The sequence below is a fragment of the Telopea speciosissima genome, chromosome 4, assembly GCF_018873765.1.
Source record: "Telopea speciosissima isolate NSW1024214 ecotype Mountain lineage chromosome 4, Tspe_v1, whole genome shotgun sequence".
Taxonomy (NCBI): domain Eukaryota; kingdom Viridiplantae; phylum Streptophyta; class Magnoliopsida; order Proteales; family Proteaceae; genus Telopea; species Telopea speciosissima.
Window position 1 is genome coordinate 59,712,816 of NC_057919.1, and position 22,835 is coordinate 59,735,650.

General features: G+C 39.7%; 1 protein-coding gene across 2 annotated transcripts; it reads right to left on the minus strand.

The window, feature by feature from the left end:
- Positions 1–6,341: 6,341 nt before the first annotated feature.
- Positions 6,342–21,919, minus strand: LOC122659178 (BI1-like protein). Of its 2 annotated transcripts, XM_043854318.1 has the most exons (5): positions 21,915–21,919; positions 11,178–11,446; positions 7,281–7,394; positions 6,959–7,116; positions 6,342–6,745 (listed from the first exon to the last, which is right to left on the minus strand). In XM_043854318.1, exons 2-5 carry the CDS (start codon positions 11,416–11,418, stop codon positions 6,533–6,535), a joined length of 726 nt encoding a protein of 241 aa, XP_043710253.1. In that variant the 5' UTR covers positions 11,419–11,446; positions 21,915–21,919; the 3' UTR covers positions 6,342–6,532. The 2 variants fall into 2 exon arrangements, with proteins under 2 accessions (XP_043710253.1, XP_043710252.1); XM_043854317.1 differs by lacking the exon at positions 21,915–21,919 and having other exon boundaries at positions 11,178–11,453.
- Positions 21,920–22,835: the final 916 nt, after the last annotated feature.

Consider the following 22,835-nt stretch of genomic DNA (forward strand, 5'->3'; position numbering starts at 1 on the left):
TAATAGCCATATATGATTTGAAGTGGTGGTACAAAAAAAATAAATTAGGCTCAAGTCAGGATCACATTTACACAAAATAATAAGGTGTTTTAAGCTTTCTTCCTTTTCTCTTTCAATCTTTAGATATAGAAAAATCTCAAGAAAAAATTGGAACCTACACCAAATTGAGTTAAAAGGAAAATGAAACAATGAGAGATTGGTGCCTTGTAGTGGATATATGAAATCGGATATACATAGCTTTCAGTTTTAGATGAAGTGAATCTTGTTTGTTTGTCATGTTAGAATGACAATGACAAAGCCAAATTTTATAGTACCTGTTTTTTTGGGTGCTATGCTTTTTATGCATCTTGATCATTCTTTTTTGGGGTTCTATCCAAAAAAAAATAAAATATTAATTCATTTAGATTGGTAATAATTTGATTTAAGTTGTGATTAGGTAAGTATAAACTGCAAACCATAAAGGTGGCAATGAAAAGCCATTACCTAACATGAAAAACGTTCTCAATAGTCATAGCTAAATTGTAAAATCAAAATACATATATACCGTAAGGGTTGATGTTCTTTGTGCCGCAGCGCAGCCTGTGCCCATACACATAGATCTGTCATTCAGGGGGGTAGGGTGTTCATTTTGCCCACCCCCATGTGTCTGGGAGCAGTCTGTGCCTCCGGCACAGAAAACATTCTCTCATATTGCAAATAGGTAACATAAGTAGCAAAGATGTCAACTTATTTGAAAATCGTAAAAATTATATTGCAATAATTTTTTTTTGTCTTATGTGTATCGCATAGGATGATGACATCTCATTGTAATCATTTTGTAAAGTAAAATAAAAAATAAACTCGAAAGGTTCATATTGAAAGATTTCACTTTCAAATCTTAATGGAGGGAGTTGAGCGTTGACAATAACACGTGAATAGGATGTCGGCCTAGATTCCATACAATTTGTTAGAAGTTAATTGCTAAGTTGCTTTTGACTCGTGAGAGTGTTTCTTTCATGACAAAAGCTTAGTAAATATCAATTTTCACCCCAAAAAAAAACAGAAAAAAACTAAGGAAAAGAAACCCTCACTCTCTAATTCATGTGGCCAATCACTAAGAAGCTTGACTTGTCCTTTTATGCTTTAATAAGATAAGTTGATTATTGGCAATTTGTATACTCAACCCAACTCAATTCAACTCTGCTGTTCACCCACGGCTTAAGGTTTGTTTTAACAACTCGAGAACAAGTACGTACACAAATTGTCGTTTTATTAGTCCCACCAAGGCTCCACGATTACAAATAAAAGAAAAGGAAGAGAATAACGGTGACCTTAGATTTGTGTGTGAATCCTTTGTTATGGTTGAACTTTCCCGTCAATTTAAGAGAAAACAAGTATAAAACAAGTATATAGTTTCATAAATAGGCACAACATGTATGGGGTCTTTCCTTCTGTTTTTTTAACTATCCACAGCTACTTTCTGAAGTTTGTCGATTTTCTGAATAGATTTTCACATATAATTTAAAATTGAACAAGAATAAATGATGATATGGAAAATATGTCTGACAAATTTGAATGCAAATCAAATATTGTCACTCAGTAGATATGACTCATAAAGTGCCGAAACCTAGTGTGCACCCTCCTCTTTTCTATGAACAAAGGTTGTTAATTCATGCATCCTTTTTAATGAGTTTGGCTCAGGTCTTCGTACGAGGATGGTCCTTGGGAACTAAGCACCACCCATGTGGTATCGTTTCAATATAAATTATCATTCTTATTCTCTCTTTTCTCCCATACATTTTCATTATATTCGCGTCATTCTTCTTAAGGTATGTATGATTGGCAGGGAAAAAAAACATAGAAGTGAAACTTAGTATTCATTTTTCTTTTCTATTCAATTTTTGTTAATAAAAAATAGGGGCACTGTTCTCTGTGTTGCAGCGCAGGCTGCGCCTAGACACATGGGGGTAGGCATAATGACCACCCTACCCCCTGAGTGGTAGATCCATGTGCCTGGGCGCAGCTTGCATTGCGGCACAAAGAACATTCTCCCTAAAAAATAACTTCCATTTTAGGAACCCCCCCCAACATAGAATCCCTTACCTAAGAATTTGTGTGTTAGAGATAGGTAAACTTTATCCTCCATTTTATGATCAAAGGTAGGACAAAACCTTCAAAGGTAGAAATACTAGGAATATGCTTTGAGTTACCTAATTAATTTGGTTTGAATGAAATTGGAAGTATATAGAATAGATTTTATGTTTTTTTGGGGTAAAATATAGAATAGAATAGTTACTAGGAATATGCTTTTAGTGTACACGTGCTCTCCTCTTTCTGAAAGTTTGGACGGTGTAGAATTAATTAGGCAATCAAAAAAAGTGTGGACCATCCATCTCTCTCGCTCTCAAGTCTCAAAGTGAAACAAGGAATTAAACATATGGTGTGGAGACTGTCCATCACAGTCATCAATAATTTAAGGTGGACAAAAAATCTTTTGGAATTCTTGGTGGGTTCCCATCAAAACCCAAGAGTTAGCCATTGCTCATTATTGGTCGAAAAGTTCGGTAAATATAAACAACAACAACAATAAAACAATCCAGTCATATCTTGATTAAATGAGGTCGGCTATATGGATTAGGGATGTAAACGAGTCGGATTCAGTTCGGATAGTGCTAAATTTGTATCTACATTCGATTAGTTTTTGGACAGATTTGGATACTGTTAAATGAATACGGACACAGATATGGAACGAATATTTTATCTATTTACATGTAAATATAGCTTTTCGGATAGCTATAGTCTATCCGTATGCGCATCCGTTTAGCTTTCCAATGGATTCGGATAGTGTTAAACGAAAACAGACACGAATATAGAAACGGATTTCGGCTATTCATTTACACCCTTAATATGGATCCTTTCAAAACAATATAGGAAAAAATTGAGACAGTCTTTTCTGCCTTGTTCTATGTAAGATGCACGAAAGTAGGGACAGCTCAGAAGTAGAGGATCCAGATCCGATCCTCACCAAGAAAGGAATAAAAGAGTGATGCAGAATAGAAAAAAAAAAAAAAAGAAATAAAAAATGAAAGTAATAGGAAAAAAGATACCCAATAAGATTTACACGTGTAAGTGTAAATCCCATGACTTATCATGTGAGGGATGGGAGAGAGAATCCCCATTCTCAAATCATGGGAATCTTTTTGTTTAGATTCCTTCGGAATACGAATCTTCCATCAATTGTTTTATTTGAAAGAAAGAGAGAGCATTGACTCATATATCAACATACTAAAAAAAATTGAATTTATCACATTCAATAACATGCTTTAAGGGCTTTAAGAAAAACAGACATGCCATTTTCTATATAAAATCTCTTCATGGTGAAAGTTTCCTATATAGAATCTTGAGGGCTTGGCGTATGATCTGTTTTGCGGGTCATAATCTGACCCGTTGAACTGCCCATACACACTATGAGTTCTATGAAGCTATGAATTCATATAGTGTTGATTCATATCAGCCCTTGATCATTTAGGGACCGTCAAATTTAGAGTAGCTTAAATTTGGTAATTCATCAAAACCTTTCCCTGCCTAAGGATTTTCTTTTGCACTTGCTCTATTGTGACCAAGGGGTCTCGGATTTGAGTTTTTGAAACAACTTCTTCGTGAAATAGGGTTAAGGTTGCATATATTATGACTCTCTCTAGACCTTGCACTGACGGGAACCTTATAGTTGACCGAGTTGACTATATCGACGGAAGCCAAACGATCCTGCCAACTTGGACGGCTGATGTGGATTTTGTCAATGTGGGCCATTTCCTTCTGTAGCACTAAAGATGAACAACTCACCTACTCTCTCCCCTTCACCCATAAAAGTAAGTGGGGTTGACCGTCAACACGCGCTCCAAGATTAAAAAAAAACAGACAAAACTTTTCTCCCTGCCTACTTTGACTGTGACTGTGACTGACATATGATACATCCATTCAAAACAAAACAAGAAAAGAATAAAGAAAATATTAATCAGAGAGAATATTCTTATATCAGATCCCTCCCTATATAAGGTGGAGAAAAGATGCATTGTTTCTATTTTAGCCATCACTTTTTACTTTATATGGATGCTTCGGAATAATGCTCTTTTAGGAATATTAAGCCCAATCCTCATGCTATTGTACGGTTAGTTTACAAGTGGTCGTCTGAATTAAATATTTGGGAGAGAGAGAAATGTTGCTTGGTCGCATAACCCTGTTATGCTAATGTGGACACCAACTAGAGCGCTTGTTCAGACATCCAACATTGGAGGGGGGAGGGAGGCAAAGGGAAGGGTCATTTTGCTACATCCTGTGTTTGGGCATAGGGGCACACAACCAAGCAATGTTCTTTTTCCCGTCCCCCAACTTGGTGTTCAAAATCATTCAGTTTGAATAATGAATGTGTAGGACCATCACAAGAATCGAAGATTCCTAGAATGTTTCGGAGATGCAACAAACAAGAGAGTATGGGTGGATAAATTTAACAATCTAAACGAAGTGAGTAGAAAGATGGTGACTTGTTTTTTTTTATGGAACAAAGGAGGGATGGCCTTGGGAACTGTTTAATTTACTCTTAGATATGTCTTTTTTCTCTTTTTTTTAAAGATAAAAGTCGTTTGATCCTATAAATATACTGAAACAAAGTAGGAATGTCATCTTTGTTGCTCATGTAAGAGCAACACGATCTCGCATAATTAGGCTCTCAGAATCAGTTGTGGACTATGTTTGTAATTTTTTTTCAACAATTTAACAAAAAAAGAAAATAATCACTTTTTTTTTTGGTAAAAGAAATTCTATTGATTGAAGCGTGAAAAAAAAAATAATCACAATGACCTTGAACGACTGGGATCTCAACCGGTCAATGGGTCCCATCCAATGACCTTGACAAGTCTAGATCACTTACCCATATGCTTCTTCATATATTAAAAGATGGTCTGTTTTACGCTGAGAGGCGGACTTTTAAGGCCAGTTCAAGGCCCATAAAGTTTGATTGGACCGGTGAGCAGCCCAATCCAACAACTTGGCCGTCGGTCTATTCTCCTTGGAGGCATTTGCCCAATGAGGGATCAAGAACGTCTCCAGGGAGCAGGGAACACTCAGGGTGCTGCCAGCCGTTGGACTGTATCGCACACATCCCTAGGCATGCACCGAGATGTGTGCAGCACAACTCAACCGCTGGTTGCCCCCTGTGTAGACACCTCCTTGGAGGCGAGCTAAATTGCCCAATGAGGCATCCGATGGCTAGACAGCTTGGCACACATCCCGATGCATGCCAAACTAACCGTCGGATGCTCATTGGGCACTCATTGGACTGGCGCGTTCAAAGAGAGGAGTCAGATCCAACAACCTAAAAGGTGGGTTGGCTTAACTCTGCCAAAACCTACTGCTTACGTCGCTGCAGCTATTTGCAGCTAACATTGGGAGATGGAGTTTTAAAGCTGAGGGAAAACAAGCAATTGTAGAAGACAATCCTTTGCCTGTTATGTTTGACCCTTTATAGGTAGCTCAAGTTCCTCTCCAAAGTTCAAACAGGGAATGGTTTTCTATTTTACTTGGATTCTTAGGAATGATGTTCTGTTTCGAACCAAAAAGGCCTAGTCCATATCAGACTCTGAAACTGATATATAAGTGGATGGGCGTGTGTAATGCATCTGTTGCAGTCCTTTAGGAGTTTCAGAGATTAACAGAAGAGATTATGAATCTTATAACATGTGATAGGTAGTTTTGAATCTTCCTCAGGCAGTGCTGGTGGGTTTCAATACTGATATGAAGCCTTTCATCTATGAGGAGCTGATCTAACTTGGTCCAAAGCTCTATATAAATTGCAGACTTAATTATTTCACATGGAAAGTCAGATAAAGGCTGAAATTTCGAGCATAGGTAAGCTTTCTTTTGCTTAAGAAGTCCTTCACGACAAGGGTGTACTTGGAAGAACAACCCCCCCGGGGTGGTGCGAACACAATGAATCACCTGAGTTGGAACGGTCAGTGTTAGGGGGATTAAGTCCCCTTAAACTCTTCATATATTAGGGACCTTGATTAAAAAATTAAACATGTTTTACAAAAATTGGAAGTAACCCAAGAATAGTCAACATTGAAATTATTAAAATATCCCTGATAAGTCTCCAAGCCAGAAAGGCAGTCAAACAATACAGATGTTGACCAATATTTTGGATTAGGTTTTCAAAATATGGTTTACCCAAAAGCGAGTTCTGGTGCAAGTGTTTCTATTTACCAAAGTTCAACTGAAGCAATGACAAGAGCTAAACACAAGCTTTCATAGTCTTTGCACATTAGAATTAGATGGGTCCAATTCCAATGAGGAAAGGATAAAGCATAAGCTGTAAGTGCACCTGGTGGGTGCCTGATTCTATGAGATGAGAAGCTGGCCTTGCCTTATTCAAAATCTTTCAAGCAAACATGGGTACTATATGATGTATAACAATGCTTCTAAGCTACATCTTAGTTACAATTGAATGAAAAGTCAGGGAATAAAAGATATCAGGTATCAGGAAACACCATGTGACCTCCTACCCTTCTGATTGCATACCCCTGAGCACCCGCAAGATGGCGAGGAACAAATTGAGGATATCCAGATAGAGTACTGCAGAAGCCCATATGTACTCGTCGTAAGTGAAGCGCTTTATCAAGTTGTCTGTGTCATAAACTAGATACCCTGAGAAAATCATGGCACCAATGGCACCATAAATTGCAACTGATGTTGGCCCAAGTGGGAAGAACATCTGCTTCATAAGAGACAAAGCAAAACAAAAAACAGAGGGTCCAAGTTAGATTTTTATCTTCACATGATAGTGCCAATGAGAATTCTAGTGAAATACGATTCCAAACATGCTTGTTGGACATCCAACAAGATAAAATATTTGCAAACATACAAACATGCATGTGGGTAAGGAAGCATGAAGAGACTAAGAGAGGACTAAAAAAGTCTAGTTGACCTGGATGAAGCCTGTAAGCATGAGGACAATGAGGGAGGAAAACAAGATTGGTCCAAGATAGCTGAAATCTTTGCCCTTCCTTGAAGCCCAGAATGTGTACCCGGTCAAGGAACAAACCACAGCTGAGGTTAAAATTAATGCTTCAAGTACAATTTTTCCTGCAAATTTTCGGCAATCATAAATAAGTAATGTAGATGAAGACCATTATGAATGCCAGAAACTAGTCAAATGCCACCGGGTTCCCAGTTCTGTTCTTTAAGTGCTTCGATCAGAAGCGATAGCTTACAAAGATCACCAACCAGGAGGAGTAAAGATAACTAACCTTCCGTATTTGCACAGACTACCCCTACAGTGATACTCAGGGATGCAGTGAACAGCCCCAGAAATACAAAGTTCAATGGATGCTTCTGGTGATACATGTACAATGGCCACATAACTGCACAGTAAAATTCAGGGTCTGTGAGTAAGATATAGCTGAAAATAAGACATAAACTGCGTCAAATAAGTCCTGCAACATCTGTCAGCTCAAATAGATGAACGAGTGTGATGCAGGACAATCTTGGACTTGGCCGACCCAACTGGTGTACTACATTGGACCGACCCAAACCCAGTTGAACCAGGTCCAGTTTGAGTATTTGGATCTAGTAGGATTTTTAGGAAGTTTATTTTATTTGGGAAATTATTATGTAATCTTTTATTTTAAGGTGGTTGTTAGACATATAGGGAAATTTCCAATTTGAGTTTTATTGAGTTTCTATTTTAGTTAGCCTGGTTTTAGTAAGTAATTAGGAGTTTTTATTTTTGGGTGCCTTATCTTTCTCTTTATATATTGATGTAATTCCCCATTGTTTGAGATACGCAAGAATGAATTAAAAGAAAAGTGAGTTTGTGTGTGTGTGCAATATCTCCCCCCCCCCCCCCCCTTCTTCTCCCCACCCTCTGATTTCTTCTCAGATTTCCCCTCTCCTATTCTGTCCCCCATTATCTGGTATCAAAGCCAAAGGATCCCATCTTCTTCCTTCACTTGTGATCTATTTCCCCCATTCTATTCTTGTCCCTCCCTTGTCTTTCCTATTCCCTCTTTCCTATTACAGTTCTGCAGTACAGTGAAAAAAAAATTTCCATCGATTCCCACTGCACCCGCCAGCCACTTTCTCCTACCCTCCATTTCCCCACCTTCTTCCCGCTGTGAAGCACCCATCCATTTGATTCCCACAAAAAAAAAAAATCCCACAACCCACCACCCCCATCTTGGTTCCTCCCGAACCAGAAAAAAAAAAAACAAAAAACAAAAAAAAAAGGAGAGAAAAGATCAGAGAAGGGAGGAAATTGAGAGAGAGGAAGAGATCCCTGGTTCCCGTCGGTGTCGTCGGACCCCTGCACTCTAGCTCGGTTCCGTCGTCGCCGTGGGAGTCATCGTTGATTTTGAACTCCACCACCGCTGGCTCGAAATCTTTGCGCCATTAGTTTCTCCGCTGGATTCCTGCTAAAATTCCGCTGCCAGAGGAAGACGACCCTCCTCGCCACGTCTTCAACTCCATGCGAAGGCTCTCTTCAGCCCTCTCAAACACGTCTTCCACCCTGCTGAGTGCTGAAACACGATAAGTCCTCTTTAAAGTCCTTTTTTTGTTTTTTCCCAATTTGCCCTCCCCTTTTCTTCATATTTGGGTTCATCCTTTCTTTTTGTTCTTTATTGTTCCAAGTTTGCCCCCCCATCTCTCCCGTGTCATTCAGAATTTTAGTTGAATCTCCATAATTACAAATCTGCCATCCATTTAGCAAATTTCAGTTTAATTACAATTCTGCCACTGTCCTTATAACCTTCATTGTATTTACAATTGTACTATCAATGTTCTACAAACCACCACCGAACCGAATTCGTTTAGTTACAATCCACCAGCTGCTCTATCCTATAACTGTAAAAGCGTTGCATCAAGTATTTTCTCCTCATGGATTTGTTGAAAAGATCAATATCTTTCATCAGTTTGCTATTGTTTGTCAAGCTTTTGTCCAATATCAGTCACTCCTGAGTGCCGTTTCAGCAAGGAATATTCTTCAAGGCCGTAATATTTATGATGATTGTTGTACACTGATCATCCAATTTTCATACCTAAGTGAGGTACAATTGAACTACAAACGGTCAACGGGTTTCACGAACACATCCATGCCTTCAGAATAAAAAGACAGGAGAACTATGATTGAAGCATCACCGACAGAATCACTTCTAGGAGATTCCAGTGCACTAACAGACGACTCTACTGAAGATGTCTCTGTTAAAGAGATTCAAGTCGACAAAGTTGAAGCGCCAAAAGACGAGCCGAATGGATTAACGCAAGTGGAAGAACAAATTGAAACTGGACATGATGATAGAGAAGAACAGAACGATCCGATCAAGATTGCAGCCGTGGAACCGATCAATGGTCCGATTACAGTGGCAAAACCCTGTGGTCATATTCCAATCAAAGTCATATCATTTGTTGACGACCATCGGGAGATCGTAACAGTTGATCGGGAAATGTGCGGGATCATCACCCCATCTAAGCTTTTGATCATGGAAGCTGATCAAGTGGTGCTGATCCTTTCCTTCTTTAAAACTCATTGTTGAGTTTTTCTTAACCACGGGAGAGTTGATGCAGGACAATCTTGGACCGGGCCGATCCAACTGGTGTACTACATTGGACCGACCCAAACCCAGTTGAACCAGGTCCAGTTTGAGTGTTTGGATCTAGTAGGATTTTTAGGAACTTTATTTTATTTGGGAAATTATTATGTAATTATTTTAAGGTGGTTGTTAGACTTTCCAATTTGAGTTTTATTGGGTTTCTAGTTTAGTTAGCCTAGTTTTAGTAAGTAATTAGGAGTTTTTATTTTTGGGTGCCTTTTATTTCTCTTTATATATGATGTAATTCCCCATTGTTAGAGATATGCAAGAATGAATTGAAAAAAAAGTGAGTTTGTGCGTGTGCACTCACACCCCCCCCCTTCTTCTTCTTCTCACGGCTTCTTCTTCCCCCCTCCCCCCCCCCCCTGATTTCTTCTCAGATTTCCCCTCTCCTATTCTGTCCCCCATTAGAGTGACTGCTAACCAAAATTTTACATGGGCCAGGCATGAATGGCCAGTTCATCTATTTTTCCTAAACTATCTGATTTATTGTCACTTTCTGAAATAAACAATATTACTTTAACTTAAAATGCAGAGAAAAAGAAAATTCAAGCATTTGCAATCAACATATGAAAGAAGAAATTTACTCTCTCTGGATTCTTATTTTATCTATTGGTGCTAACAAGAAGATGATAAATCAAATAGCAAAACAAAGCAGACATGGCGCTACTGTAACTACTTCACATCCTACGACCAATTCATACAAACCAGAAAGAGAGTTAGGCCAACTTGCAATTTGAACTTCCTCTTTATTGATCAAGAAACATCCTGTACTATTGATAAGGAGATCTATCCAACGAAGTCTTGCAGTTCATATGTGACTCAAATTTTAATAGTTCATGGCATAAGCATGGTAATTCTTAATTTGAACCAGACCATTGTATGTGCTTCCCGACCACAATTTGGAACGAAGAAATTCAACCCACATACACCCTCCCCTTAAGCATTTCATGGAAATCCCTCCAAGACATGTATGGGAAAATACTTAATGATTTACATGCAATATCTTCATATAAAATCATCTAAACTAGCTTTATTTTTCAGATCTTCCCTGAAATAATACTCAGGTAAAGCTTGTGCCTTAGAGAACAGGGAAAGAATCACCCAACAATTAGTGAGCCAAAGATCAGAAAAGAGCCCTTGACTTCAATAGAAATGAAAGACAAAAAGAATTACATTCTTTCCAAAATTTCTAGCTATGATGAATCTGTCAAGCAAAAATAAAGAATTAAAGGACGCAACAAACGGAAATCACAACCATCCAGAAAATTAAAAGGCCAAGAAAAAGAAAGTCAACTTCTTTATGCCGATCAGGAAGAACAAGCAACAGCAAACATTACAAAGTCATATTCCCTAAAAGCAGAGGCAAAAGCAAGTAAATACAAACCTTTAAGTACGAAAAATTAAGACCCAGAATAAATTAATTAAAGAAAAAAAAGAAAGGTTAACAACAAACATTCTTCAGATCCAAAAAAAACAACACAAAATCCAAACCCAAAAACACAATTAGCATAAAAAGTGTAGAAAAGGGGGGAAGAAGAGAATAAGGAGACATACGAATCATGGGCAAGAAGGCGAAGAACAACAATAGCCCGGGGCTTCCCTTAAGGAGTTCATTCATGGGAGTGTACAAGACGGTTGCAGAAGAGACGATCGTTGTGAGTACGATCTGGGCAGAAAGGATTCCGTATACCTTCCGTATGAATCCCCATCGAAGCTCGTTCTCTCCATAGCTCAACCCTGGGTAAAGCGTCCCCTCCTCTAAGTCTCCCTTGCTCACGCTCGTGAATCCGTACATCTCTCTCTCTCTCTCTCTCTCTCTCTCTCTCTCTCCTCTCTTCTCTCTGCAATTTTGGATTCTCCTCCCAAGAGTTGAAGAAACAAACTAGCGGAGAGGAGAAAAAGAAAAGAGATTGATATAATGATATGTGATTTCACACAAGAAGACAAAAAAGAAGTCAATAGATTGACGAAACTAACCTCTTGAGGCGGAGATATACGAAGGTGTCCATTTGAGTCATTTCACATACTCTGATGAATAATGATGAGATTCCAGGAAAAGCAAGAAGATTAATTGATCTCACACCGTTCAAAGTTCAATCATAGGGTTCTGTTTACATCACCCTCGTTGGATGGTCAAGATTAGGTGGGGTCGATTTGGGGTCCATGTGGTTTTGTGAAATCACCTTTGTTGATATTTCCAGCAATTCAACGCTGTTGTGTAGGTCACTAGGTTGGTGACAGTTCTCTTTCATTTGTTAGGAAAGTTATAATGGGTGGGGGCCACTTTCAGGTGAGACATAGCTGAGAGAGACAGCTGTTTAACATGATAATTACGTTGGATCGGGTCGCCGGACGACCTCGTCGTTAATCATGGGGTGGATATTTTAGTCATTTCAAACAAGAGAAAGATGTCCTTTTGACTCCTTAATCCAAAAAGACGAAAGAGTCCCACTCGCTGACAGGGAATGATTACTCATAATTAATGGATTGGGGCGTGTAACCGGGGTGTCAACTGGTCGGGTTCAGTCGGGTTTGATTGGGCTTACCCGGGTCTCACGGTACTTAAAGCCTACATCGTGATGAATTAAAATCTTCTGCAGTACCCGGAAGGACGGCAGTGCACATCCGACTGCACAGTAGAGACCATGTGTGCCACGTGAGCTCTGTTGTGCCGTTGGATGTGCACTGCTGGCCCACCGGGTACTGCAGAGGATCCTGGTCGCATCGTGATCTCCTGTTTAAGTATTCGGGTCAGGTCTGGTCGGGCTCGGTTGGCTAGGTCGGTCTTTGGGCTATAATCGAGTAATATAATCAGTCCTTAACCGGGTCTTAAACGGTGCAAAGTTGGGCTATGGGCCTGTTTAAATATAAACGGGCTTTAAACGGTGCAGCCCATTAAAACTAAATATTTTAATTTTATTATGAATGGATGTCTGAATTTTTACCATTGAACTGTCATTTGTTTTTACTTTTTGCCTCCTTGAGCTCAAAATATTTTGTGTTAGAATTGAATTTATACTGTTTGAAGCTATTTCTTTGCGTTGTATGCTTGTATCAAAAAGAAAAAAATGGCTCACAGAGTCATTCAGTTTCAGTGCAACCCTCAGATTTTCATCTTACTTCAAGGGCTTTCTTATGGTTAAAAAGGACTCTAGCGTCGTCTCTTCGGTGATTGGCGACATTGTTTTTGAAAATTTATAGCTGGAAACCTTTCTTCTCCCTATGTAGTTTTGTTATTGGAGATGTCTATGGAATTGCAGAATTGCTACCTATGACAAGTGTACAAAGATTGTTCCAATATTTGGGGGTTTGCTTCCAAATATTAAAAAAATATACGGCCCAGCCCAACAAAAGTTAATGTTATAAATAGATTTGGGCCAACAAATCAAATAAGGCCCAAGCCCATAGCAAAGTTTACAAGTTAAAGGGTCGGGCTAGGTCGAGTTGTAACCGGTCGGGCCTAAAATTGGTCAGTCCGGTCAGGCGCCCGACAGGCTAGGACCCTACATTGGACCGCCCGGTTAGTAAACATGTCGGGCTCAAGCCCGACACGTTTAGTAAAAGGGCCGGGCTTTAGTCAGGCGGGCTCGATCGATTCTGCCGGGCCGGGCCTGGAATTGACACCCCTACCATGCTGCTTAGACACAGGGCCGCATGCAATGACCACCTTATCCCCACCTAGGCAAGGCGCTCAGGCAGGGGTAAGGAGGTCATTGCATGTGACCCTGTGTCTATGCAGCATGGCCGTTGGGGCAGCCTGTGCCGTAGAGGATCTGGATCACAAAATTTTTGCAGTAATTTAACCTTTTGACTTTGCACATGCCTTTACTTGCTTTGAAAACAGTATGGGCTTTATTTTTTGTGGATATTTCTCACTCTACAATGTAAACTATTCTATGATTTCACATACTAGTAGGACTAGGCAACAAACGATTTCCCCTCTCACATATCTATTTCCCACAGCCAATAAGGGCCTGCATGATAACACTTCTAATTCTCTATTTCTCTACTTTTTTGTTTCTAGGAAGAAAAAAATAGTAGAAATCAGTTTGTTAACACTGGTTCATTTTTTTGTTCCTAGGAATAAATCGTGACCGAAAAGTAGCTGAGAAATAGAAAAAAATAAAAAAAGAAGCTCCAATTTGGAACTTCTCTATTCCATAAATAAAATAGAGAAATAACAGGGTGGGGGTGTTCGACCTATCTCCATGACTCTCATCTCTACCAGACACCTTTGTCGCCGCCACTGCCTCCACCACCACAACCATGATTACCACCTCCTCCACAGCCACCACCGCCACCGTCACCACCACCGCTACCATCACCACCACCACCTCTACCGCCACAACCTCCTCCACCATTGCCACCACACTACCACCACCGCCATCGCACCTTCACCATTTCCACCACCTTCACCACTACCACCACCGCCACAACTTCCTCCACCATTGCCACCGCACTGCCACCATTTCCACCACCGCCACCACCACTCCTCAACCACTGCCGCCACCACCACTGTTACCACCTCCACCACCACCATCGCCCCATCACCACCTCCACCACAGCTACCACCACTACCACCGCTACCTTCACCACCACCAACATTGCCGCCACCATCTCCTCCACCGCCACCTCCACCACCACCACCATCACCATCACCATCACCTCTATCACTGCCACCACCACCACTCCTCTACCATTGTCTCCACCACTATCGCCACCCCCACCACCGCCACCATCATCACCACCTCCTCCAGGACCACCGCTACCACCTCCACCACCTCCATCACACCACCACCACCTCCACCACCACCATCACCATCACCTCCACCACTGCCACCACCACCACTCCTATACCACTATCGCCACTGCCACCACCACCACCATCACCACCTCCTCCACCACCACCCCTACCGCCTCCACCACTGCCGTCACACCACTACCACCGCCACCTCCTCCACCACCACCATCACCATCACCTCCACCGCTGCCACCACCACCACTGCCATCACCACTACCTCCATCAAATTTTTGGATATGCAATGACATTTTTGAAAATTTATTGAAGTTCTAGAAACAAAATTTCCTACACATAACAAACGGGTTTCCGTTTCTTTTCTGGCTCAGAAATAGAAGTTACCAAACACGTTGTTTTGTCAAGAAATTTGGTCTAGTAATAGAAATAGAAAAAGATACTTCTGGAATAGAAACATGGCCCAGAAATAGAAGTGTTATCATGCATGCCCTAACACTACTCTCTCACGCTGCCACTAACACCCCCCCACTCACCTACACCCATCCCCTATGATTTTACCTCCCGCCTCTATATCCCCATTCCCTGACTCCCTCTCACAGCCATTCATAGCACAATCCAGATACTCTACGGCGTAGGCTGCCCCAACGGCCGTGTTGCGTAGACACAAGGTGTTGCATAATGACCACCTTACCCCTACCCGAGCACCTTGCTCCAGTGGGAGTAAGGCGGTCATTGCGCATCACTTTGTGTATGTGCAACACGACCGTTGGGGTAGCCTGCATCGTAGAAGATCTGGGTCCTTCACAGCCACGATTCCCCTCCTATAGTCCCATTTTTTACCCTATCACAGACAAAGCTCCCATCAACAACTCTCTTCTCCACTCCATTTTGGGCCCGTATAAACAATTCCCCCTAAACGATTATCCCTTCAACCCCACTCATCCCATCACTCATCCCATCACTCATCCTGACTATCCCAACCTCGACCACCCAATGTGTACTTTGCCGCAACCTCAGTGTTGGTAACCCACTGTGTACATGGCTCCTTTATATCTTGTTGCTTGTATCTCATTTTGAAGTAGTTTTATTTGCAATTCTTTCTTTTGTAAATTTCTGCAGAAGCATTAGGGTGGCACTTCTCTTGTATCCCTTTGTCATTTCGCATTTCCTCTTATACATATTCTATCAGGTCTCTTTTTCTTGTTATTATATGTGCTATATTGTGCCAAACTTTTCTTTCTTGCTATTTGTTTGGCGAAGTGTGTTTTAGGCTGAGAAGGTATTACTAATAGATATTTGTGGTCTCCATTGGTTTGTTGTGTTAGCTTTTGATGTTTCATCCTTCAACATATTTATTGTTTGGGAACCCATTGTCTTAAGCATAAGTGATATTGTCCAATTTTCAAGCTGATTCTCTATCTTGATTAGATATATATTTTTTTATATTTAATCCTTGGGAAATTGTATATATTTTTATATTAAATATATCTATTTTCTTATAGTGGTGCATCAGGTTAGCAGTTGACACTTTAATATAATCGACCAATCACCTTTTGCATGGATCATTTTGTTTTATGGTCTTTTTTTTTCTCTTGATCTTATGTATTTTCATCATCTTTCTTTTAGGGCGTCCCCTGTAAGCGATGCGCCGTGCCAACGCCTGAATGCAGTGATAAGTAGATAATGGCATGTGAGAGGAAATATTTTAGCCCAAAAGCATAGGATTAGATTAGCTTCTTGGAACATTGGATCCTTAATGGATAAGAGCTTGGAGTTGGTAGATGTTATGAGGAGTTGTAGGATAAATATTGCTTGTATCCAAGAGACAAGATGGAAGGATAACAAAGCTAAGATGTTAGATGATTTCAAACTTTGGCATTTCGAAAGATCATAGTAATAGAAGCAGAGTGAGCATAATTATGGACAATGACCTAAAGAATGATGTGGTAGAGGTTAAAAGAATAGGAGACAAGATTATATCCATCAAATTGGTTTTGGAGAAAGAGGTTGTTAACATTGTTTACACATACGCATCCCAAGTAAGATTGGAGGAAAGTAGGAAGTGTCAATTTTGGGAATACATGGATGATTTATTGCAGGGTTTTAGCCAGGATGAATTGATTATTATTGGAGGTGACTTAAACAGACATGTTGGGAGTGATCATAGAGGATATGAAGGTGTCCATGGCAGTTACGGGGTTGGAGAGAGGAACGAGGAGGGGACCTGAATCCTAGACTATGAGGTAGCTTATGATATTTCCATTGTAAACCTTTCTTTGAAACAAGAAAAGACCACTTAGTTATCTATAAAAGTGGGAATCATACTAGCAAAAAAACACTTCTTTTTAATATTGAAGGGTAGACAAATTGGTGTGCAGGGATTGTAAGGTTATCCTGGAGAGAGCCTAACCACCCAACATAGACTAATGATCCTGCATATGTGCCTTAGTGAGCAGAAGTGTACGAGGAGGGGACATATGTGTTGGAAATGTGTGTCCATCAAACCCGAATTATTAAATTATTTTATTTAATATTTGCATATTATTAATTGTTTGGGCTTATAAGAATGTTCCATAAGTGTTAACCTAAAACTGGTCTGAACTGGGAATGGGACTGGACATCCTGTTTATATGGTTTCCATATCGCATGTTAAGAGAAATGGTGATTTTGGTGCATGGTTATGGGTACACATCGAGAACGTGTATAGATAAGAATCTGGTACGTATATATTATATAATGCTACTGGTTGTGTAAGTGATACACGTACCTGCCACTCGATGGCCCTTTGACCTGAGAGATTCTATTTGTTGCAGTGTGGTATTATGGGTTTTAGTAAACCTATGGTTGATGTTTGTTAGGACTATAAACTGGTGCACTGGATTTGTGGTCCCGCATTGTAAACAAAGAGGATTCTCAACATGGAATCCACTGCCCATTATAGGAATATCTAGGAGAGAGAAAGTTGGTGATTGGTCGGACAAAAATCTGGATCCAGTGTTTATTCGAAATATTTTATAAATTTATTTTCAATATAAAATTAATAAATAATATATTGAATTTTGATTTCGAAGTTTACGGCTGTCCGATCGCAATCACATATTCTCTCGATCAACATATATGATGAATTGGGGATTAGTAGCATTAAAGTACATATCCTATAATTCATTATGTGATATTAGAAAAGTGTGGAAGGGCTTATGTATAATAAAAGAGTTTATTAGACACATGGCATTATATGGGAGAACAAAATATTTATGATTGAATATCTTTTTATATTATGGCAAGAGATATTATGAGAATATCTCATGAATCATAATTTAGAAAGATTGTATCTCTTTTGAGATTCTCTGTCTTCACTTTAGTAGCAAATTGGAGTTGTACAAATTAAAAGATTCACAAAACACCAAAATAGAAGATTGAATCAAGGCCAATATGGAAGGGGATTACTTGAGGTCTAAGGATTTTCAAAATTATAAAAGAGGGACAGGGAGGAGCCTCTCCACGATTTTGGTAATGCTCATTCCCCTCTCCACGTTTTTCACTCCCTCCTCTCTCTCTTGTGGTGTGTGAGTGAGTGAGAATTGAGTTTGAGAACTCAAGAGGCTTTGATGATTTTTGTGTTCTTCTAAAAGTTGCAAGGATTGAACAAGCATTCAAGTGTTGAACAAGTTTTCAATCTCTATATTTGCACAAGTTGGAAGACCTATTATCTATAGGAGGAGTTATGCTTGCGACTCTAAGGTAACCATGTATTTTGTTTTGAAATTGTTTCTTCCCTACTCTTGACCATGAACTACAAGCATTGACCCGATCCAAATTCCGCTGCTCATCGGGTTCAATTCTAACAATATATACCCTAAGATAAGGTGGTGGAGATTAAAAGGCGAGTCCCAAGGACATTTACAGATAATGTGGTCCAACAAGGAAAGAGGGACTTTGAGGGAGACACCAATGCAACGTGGAATGAGATGATGTCTTGTATTAAATCGGTTGCCAAAGAAATGCTAGGGGAAGCGAAGGGTAGTTGTTAGGCCCTTAGATAGATTTTGTGGTAGAACGGTGAGGTCCAAGTAACCATTAAGAGCAAGAAAGAGTGTTTTAAGACATGACAAAGAACTAAAGAAACAGAGGATAAAAAGAGGTATTATGATGCTAGAAATGAAGCTAGTAAGATTGTGGGGATGGTTAAGGTGAAGAAATATAAGGATCTTTATATATCAACTGATACATAAAAGAAAGAGAAATGGCTATAAGATAGCTAAGACCAGAGAAAGGAAGAGTAGAGATTTCGATCTAGTGAAATGTATCAAGGGTAATGACAGAAGACTGTTGGTAAGGGATGAGGACATTATGAAAGAATGGGATGAGTATATTTGTGACCTACTAAATGGAAATAGGTCAAGTAGAAATGACCCGGACAATTACATTATTCAACAAGACACCACACATCATAGATATGTAAGAAAGGTTAGTGTGACAGAAGTTAAGAAAGCCTTAAGAAAGATAAAAGCAGGAAAGACAATAGGCCTGGATGAGATTCCAATAGAAATGTGGAAAATCCTAGGAGGTTGTGGGGTATATTGGTTAACCAATTTGCCACAAGGAAGATGTCAGATGAATGGACGAGAAGCATTGTTGTCTTGATCTACAAAAACAAAGGTTGTATCCAATGTTGCAATAACTATAGAAACATAAAGCTAATAAGTCACACTATGAAACTTGGGAGAAGGTTATTATAGCCCGTTTGAAAAGAGAGACTCATATCTCAGTGAACCAATTTGGCTTTATGTCAGGTAGATCCACGGTAGAAATTATCTATTTATTGAGGAGGCTCATGGAAAGATAAAGAGATAGCAAGAAGGATCTCCATATGATCTTTATTGACCTGAAAAAATCATATGACCAAATCCCTAGAGATTTAATTAGACATGTTTTAGTGAAGAGAGGGGAGTCCATATTTAATTAGGCATGTTTTTTTTCAAATAAAAAAAAATCAATTGCATAGGACTGTGTTTTCCTATTGCGTTTCATATGTTGCAAGGGACTATGTTCCCCTTTGCATCTAAAAAAAAAATAAAAAATCATTTGCATAGAATTGTGTTTCCCTGTTGCATTTTATATTTTGTACAGAACTGGGTTTCCCTTTGCATTAAAAAAATCATTTGTGTATAACTGTGTTTTCCTATTGCATTTTATGTTTTGCAGAGGATTGTGTTTTCCTTTGTATCTCAAAAAATTTGCGTAGGATTGTGTCTCCTTTGCATTATCAACAATTTTGCAATCATGTGCATAGGACTGCATTTCCTGAGCCTCTGATCTCAATCTCCGTAGTACTAGCATACTACCTGATTCCAATGGTATACATGTTGGATTGCTTTTCCATTTTCATCATGGGCTTTTGTGCATGAGAATCAGACTACCGCAACAGATTTTGTACTTGAGGGCAAGAATGAGTTCGAATCCTTTTACCAGGCGTGTACCTGGTTATTTATAGCCTAGAATAATGGGTGAGGAGGTTGTGGAGAGTCTCAATTTGGTAAGAGTTCTAGTTATGGTAGGAGGTTTGGTGTGGCTTCCTTTTCGGCGAAGGTTTCCTCTTGGGGAGAGTCCTTCCTTAGTTAGGAATTAGGACACGACACTGGGCCATTGATTTGTCGGGCAAGCGATTACACTCGATGAGTTGGTGCTCAAGAATTCTCGATGTATGATTATCCAATTGTTAAGTTGGTTAAGTCGATTGATTAGGTTAGTCTGATCAGTTCTGATGTCGATCCTTCAAGGTTGGCCTGGGTGCTCTGAGGTCGACCTTATGAGATGGCCCATTGGCTTGTTCTCGGTATCGGGTATGGTCTTGGGGCTGACCATAGCAAAAACGGGAACGACAAAAAAACGGAGTCTTACGGTATGGATTTTAAACGGTAAAAAATTGCCAACGAATGGTTAAATAAAATGGTAAAAAAAAAACAAAGAAAGGTAAAAAACAAAAAAATGGACGATATAGGTTTTAAACGTTTATATTTAAAAAAAAAAATGACACTATTCTTATATAAATGGAGGTATTTTTATTTGAAATACATGCTTCTAAGTTGAAGGTGATATCATGAAAAATGTAGCCCTTCGAGTCATCTTTACGTTGGTGAAAGAATCAGGCCGATCAGAGTTCGGGAGAGAGAGAGAGATATGGTCACTTAAGTCCAAGGTCTTAAAAACCATCAAAAAAAATGGGAACGTGTTTAAAACGGGAATACATGCCATTTGCTGGTTTTTCCCATATGTTTGGGAAACATACGAGAAACGTATTTAAAATAGTAAAAAAGGGGAATACATTTAAAACTCGTTTTAAACGTGTTTGTGCTAACAGTGGGGCAGACCACACATGGTTCTAAGTATCGATATCGTATCGCCCATATCAGACGATACGTATCAATTTTGCTAGTCACCGATACCGATTCCATGCCGATACTGTATCGGTAGCACGGTACGGACAAGAGGTAAAATGATCGGAAAGCTCATTGTTCAAGGAAATTCAGGGGTAATTTTGTCTGATACAGCCGATCCAGGTCGATATCATATCGATTTTTTGATACCGTGCACTAAAACCATGGACCACACGGTTTAGCCTTGGTGAGTTTTGGAATCCGTCTTGGAGCTAATTTCAGGGTTCTGCCTCGGTGAATTCCAAGATCTATCGGCTCCGTCTTCATGAATTGCTTGCCGACCTTGGCTTGTCTAGCTTTTCCGCAGCAGACTGTGTTTGGTTGTCTACAGATAGATAGAAAAGAAAAGAAAATAATCAAGATTCTGTACGAATTTCTTGGCTTTGATATTTTATCGCCGTTTGATTGTCGTTGCGTGATGAGAAGATTCTGAGGGTTCATTTGGAATGGTCCGACTAAAAATAGAGCAACCGACTACAAATCCTATTTCTCTCTTAAACCTCTCTCCTTCTCTTATTTTCTATTTGGTTTCATTTTGGAATGTTGGGGATGTACAGGAGAGAAGTAGAGAGAATAAGGCGGGGGATTAGTTGCAGGTTTGATACGGGTAATTAAGATGACGAATAGTTATTAGGAGTGAGTTTGTGGTGTACATTTTATAGTCCATTGGATTGGCATAAGTTTTTTTCCTTTTTATAACATTTTCTTTTTGGTGAGTCATGGCGTATAGTGTGTTGGACAAGTGTGTGTCCATCAAACCCGGTTTGGTCTGGTTCAACGCGGTTCACCTTTGTATTGAACATTTATGCATTTTAGTTTAATATTGTCACATGCGATATAAACTTTTTGAGCATTATGTGTCCGTAAGTTATACTTAAAATGGTAGTCACGACTAGGGTTTGGGCTGGGCACCCTTATAATATGGTCGTCGCATTGGGTATGCCTAGAAATGTGATGTCAGGGTACGAATATGAGTGCTCACATGTTTGATGTGTGCATTGGCGAAGAATCTATTTTGTCGATTCCCTCATGTATTACTGCCAGATGTAGGAAGGGATAGACATGTGTCACCGACACTCACTGAGGGAACCCTGTCACGCAAAGTGTGATCGCATTCTTTGGTTCATCAATGACTGAGACTCAAGCGAGTCAAAGCCGGTGTTATGGGAATGCGTGAACACTTTGTGAGTGAAGGAGTTATCCAACACGGTCACCATGCCCGATTGGGGAACACCAAGATAGAGACTGCTCAGTGCATGGTCGGATCGAATCGGATCGAGATCGTTTGGAAATGGTTTTGCAAAATTTATTTTACATAAAATGATACATTATTTATAGTTATTTCAAATAAAGTGTTTTATCGAATTTTGCGGGACCCGATAGGATGCACAGACGCTCTTATATGGACATGTACTATGGATTGGGGTTTGGCAGTACATGTGTACATGCCCTAGATTCCATAATGATGGTGTTGATTAGTGGGGGGGGGTTGTTTATGATAAATTGTTATCATATAAGGAGTTATTTGGAATTTGCTAATTTAATTGGCTCTTTATTTAATTAATGGATTTGGTGCTAATTGTAATTATCCATTAATAATTAAATAAAGAATCTAATTAATACTTTCCCTATTAGATTCTGCTTCTTCACCTGTGTAGCACTTTGAGTTTAAACAGAACTGCCAGACTGAGAGATAGAGAGTCAGACTCTCACTAGGGCTCTATTAAATCTATCTAGGATTTAATTAAACCCTATTATTATAAATAGGGGACCAAAAATACGCAGAAGAAAAGCTCTCCCCGTTTTTGGAGCAGACACTCTCTCTCCTACGTTTTTGGTTTCTCTCTCTCCCTCTTGTGATCTCTCTTCTTCTTCTTGCTTCTCTCACCTGTGTTTGAGAGTTAGGGTTTGTGAAACCCTAGATCTGTGCTGAGGAGTTTGAGGGCATCTGGGATTGGCGTGTAGAACCTTGGTAGCACCATTGGAGGTTCAGATCTGTTTGCTTGGAGCGCTCATTGG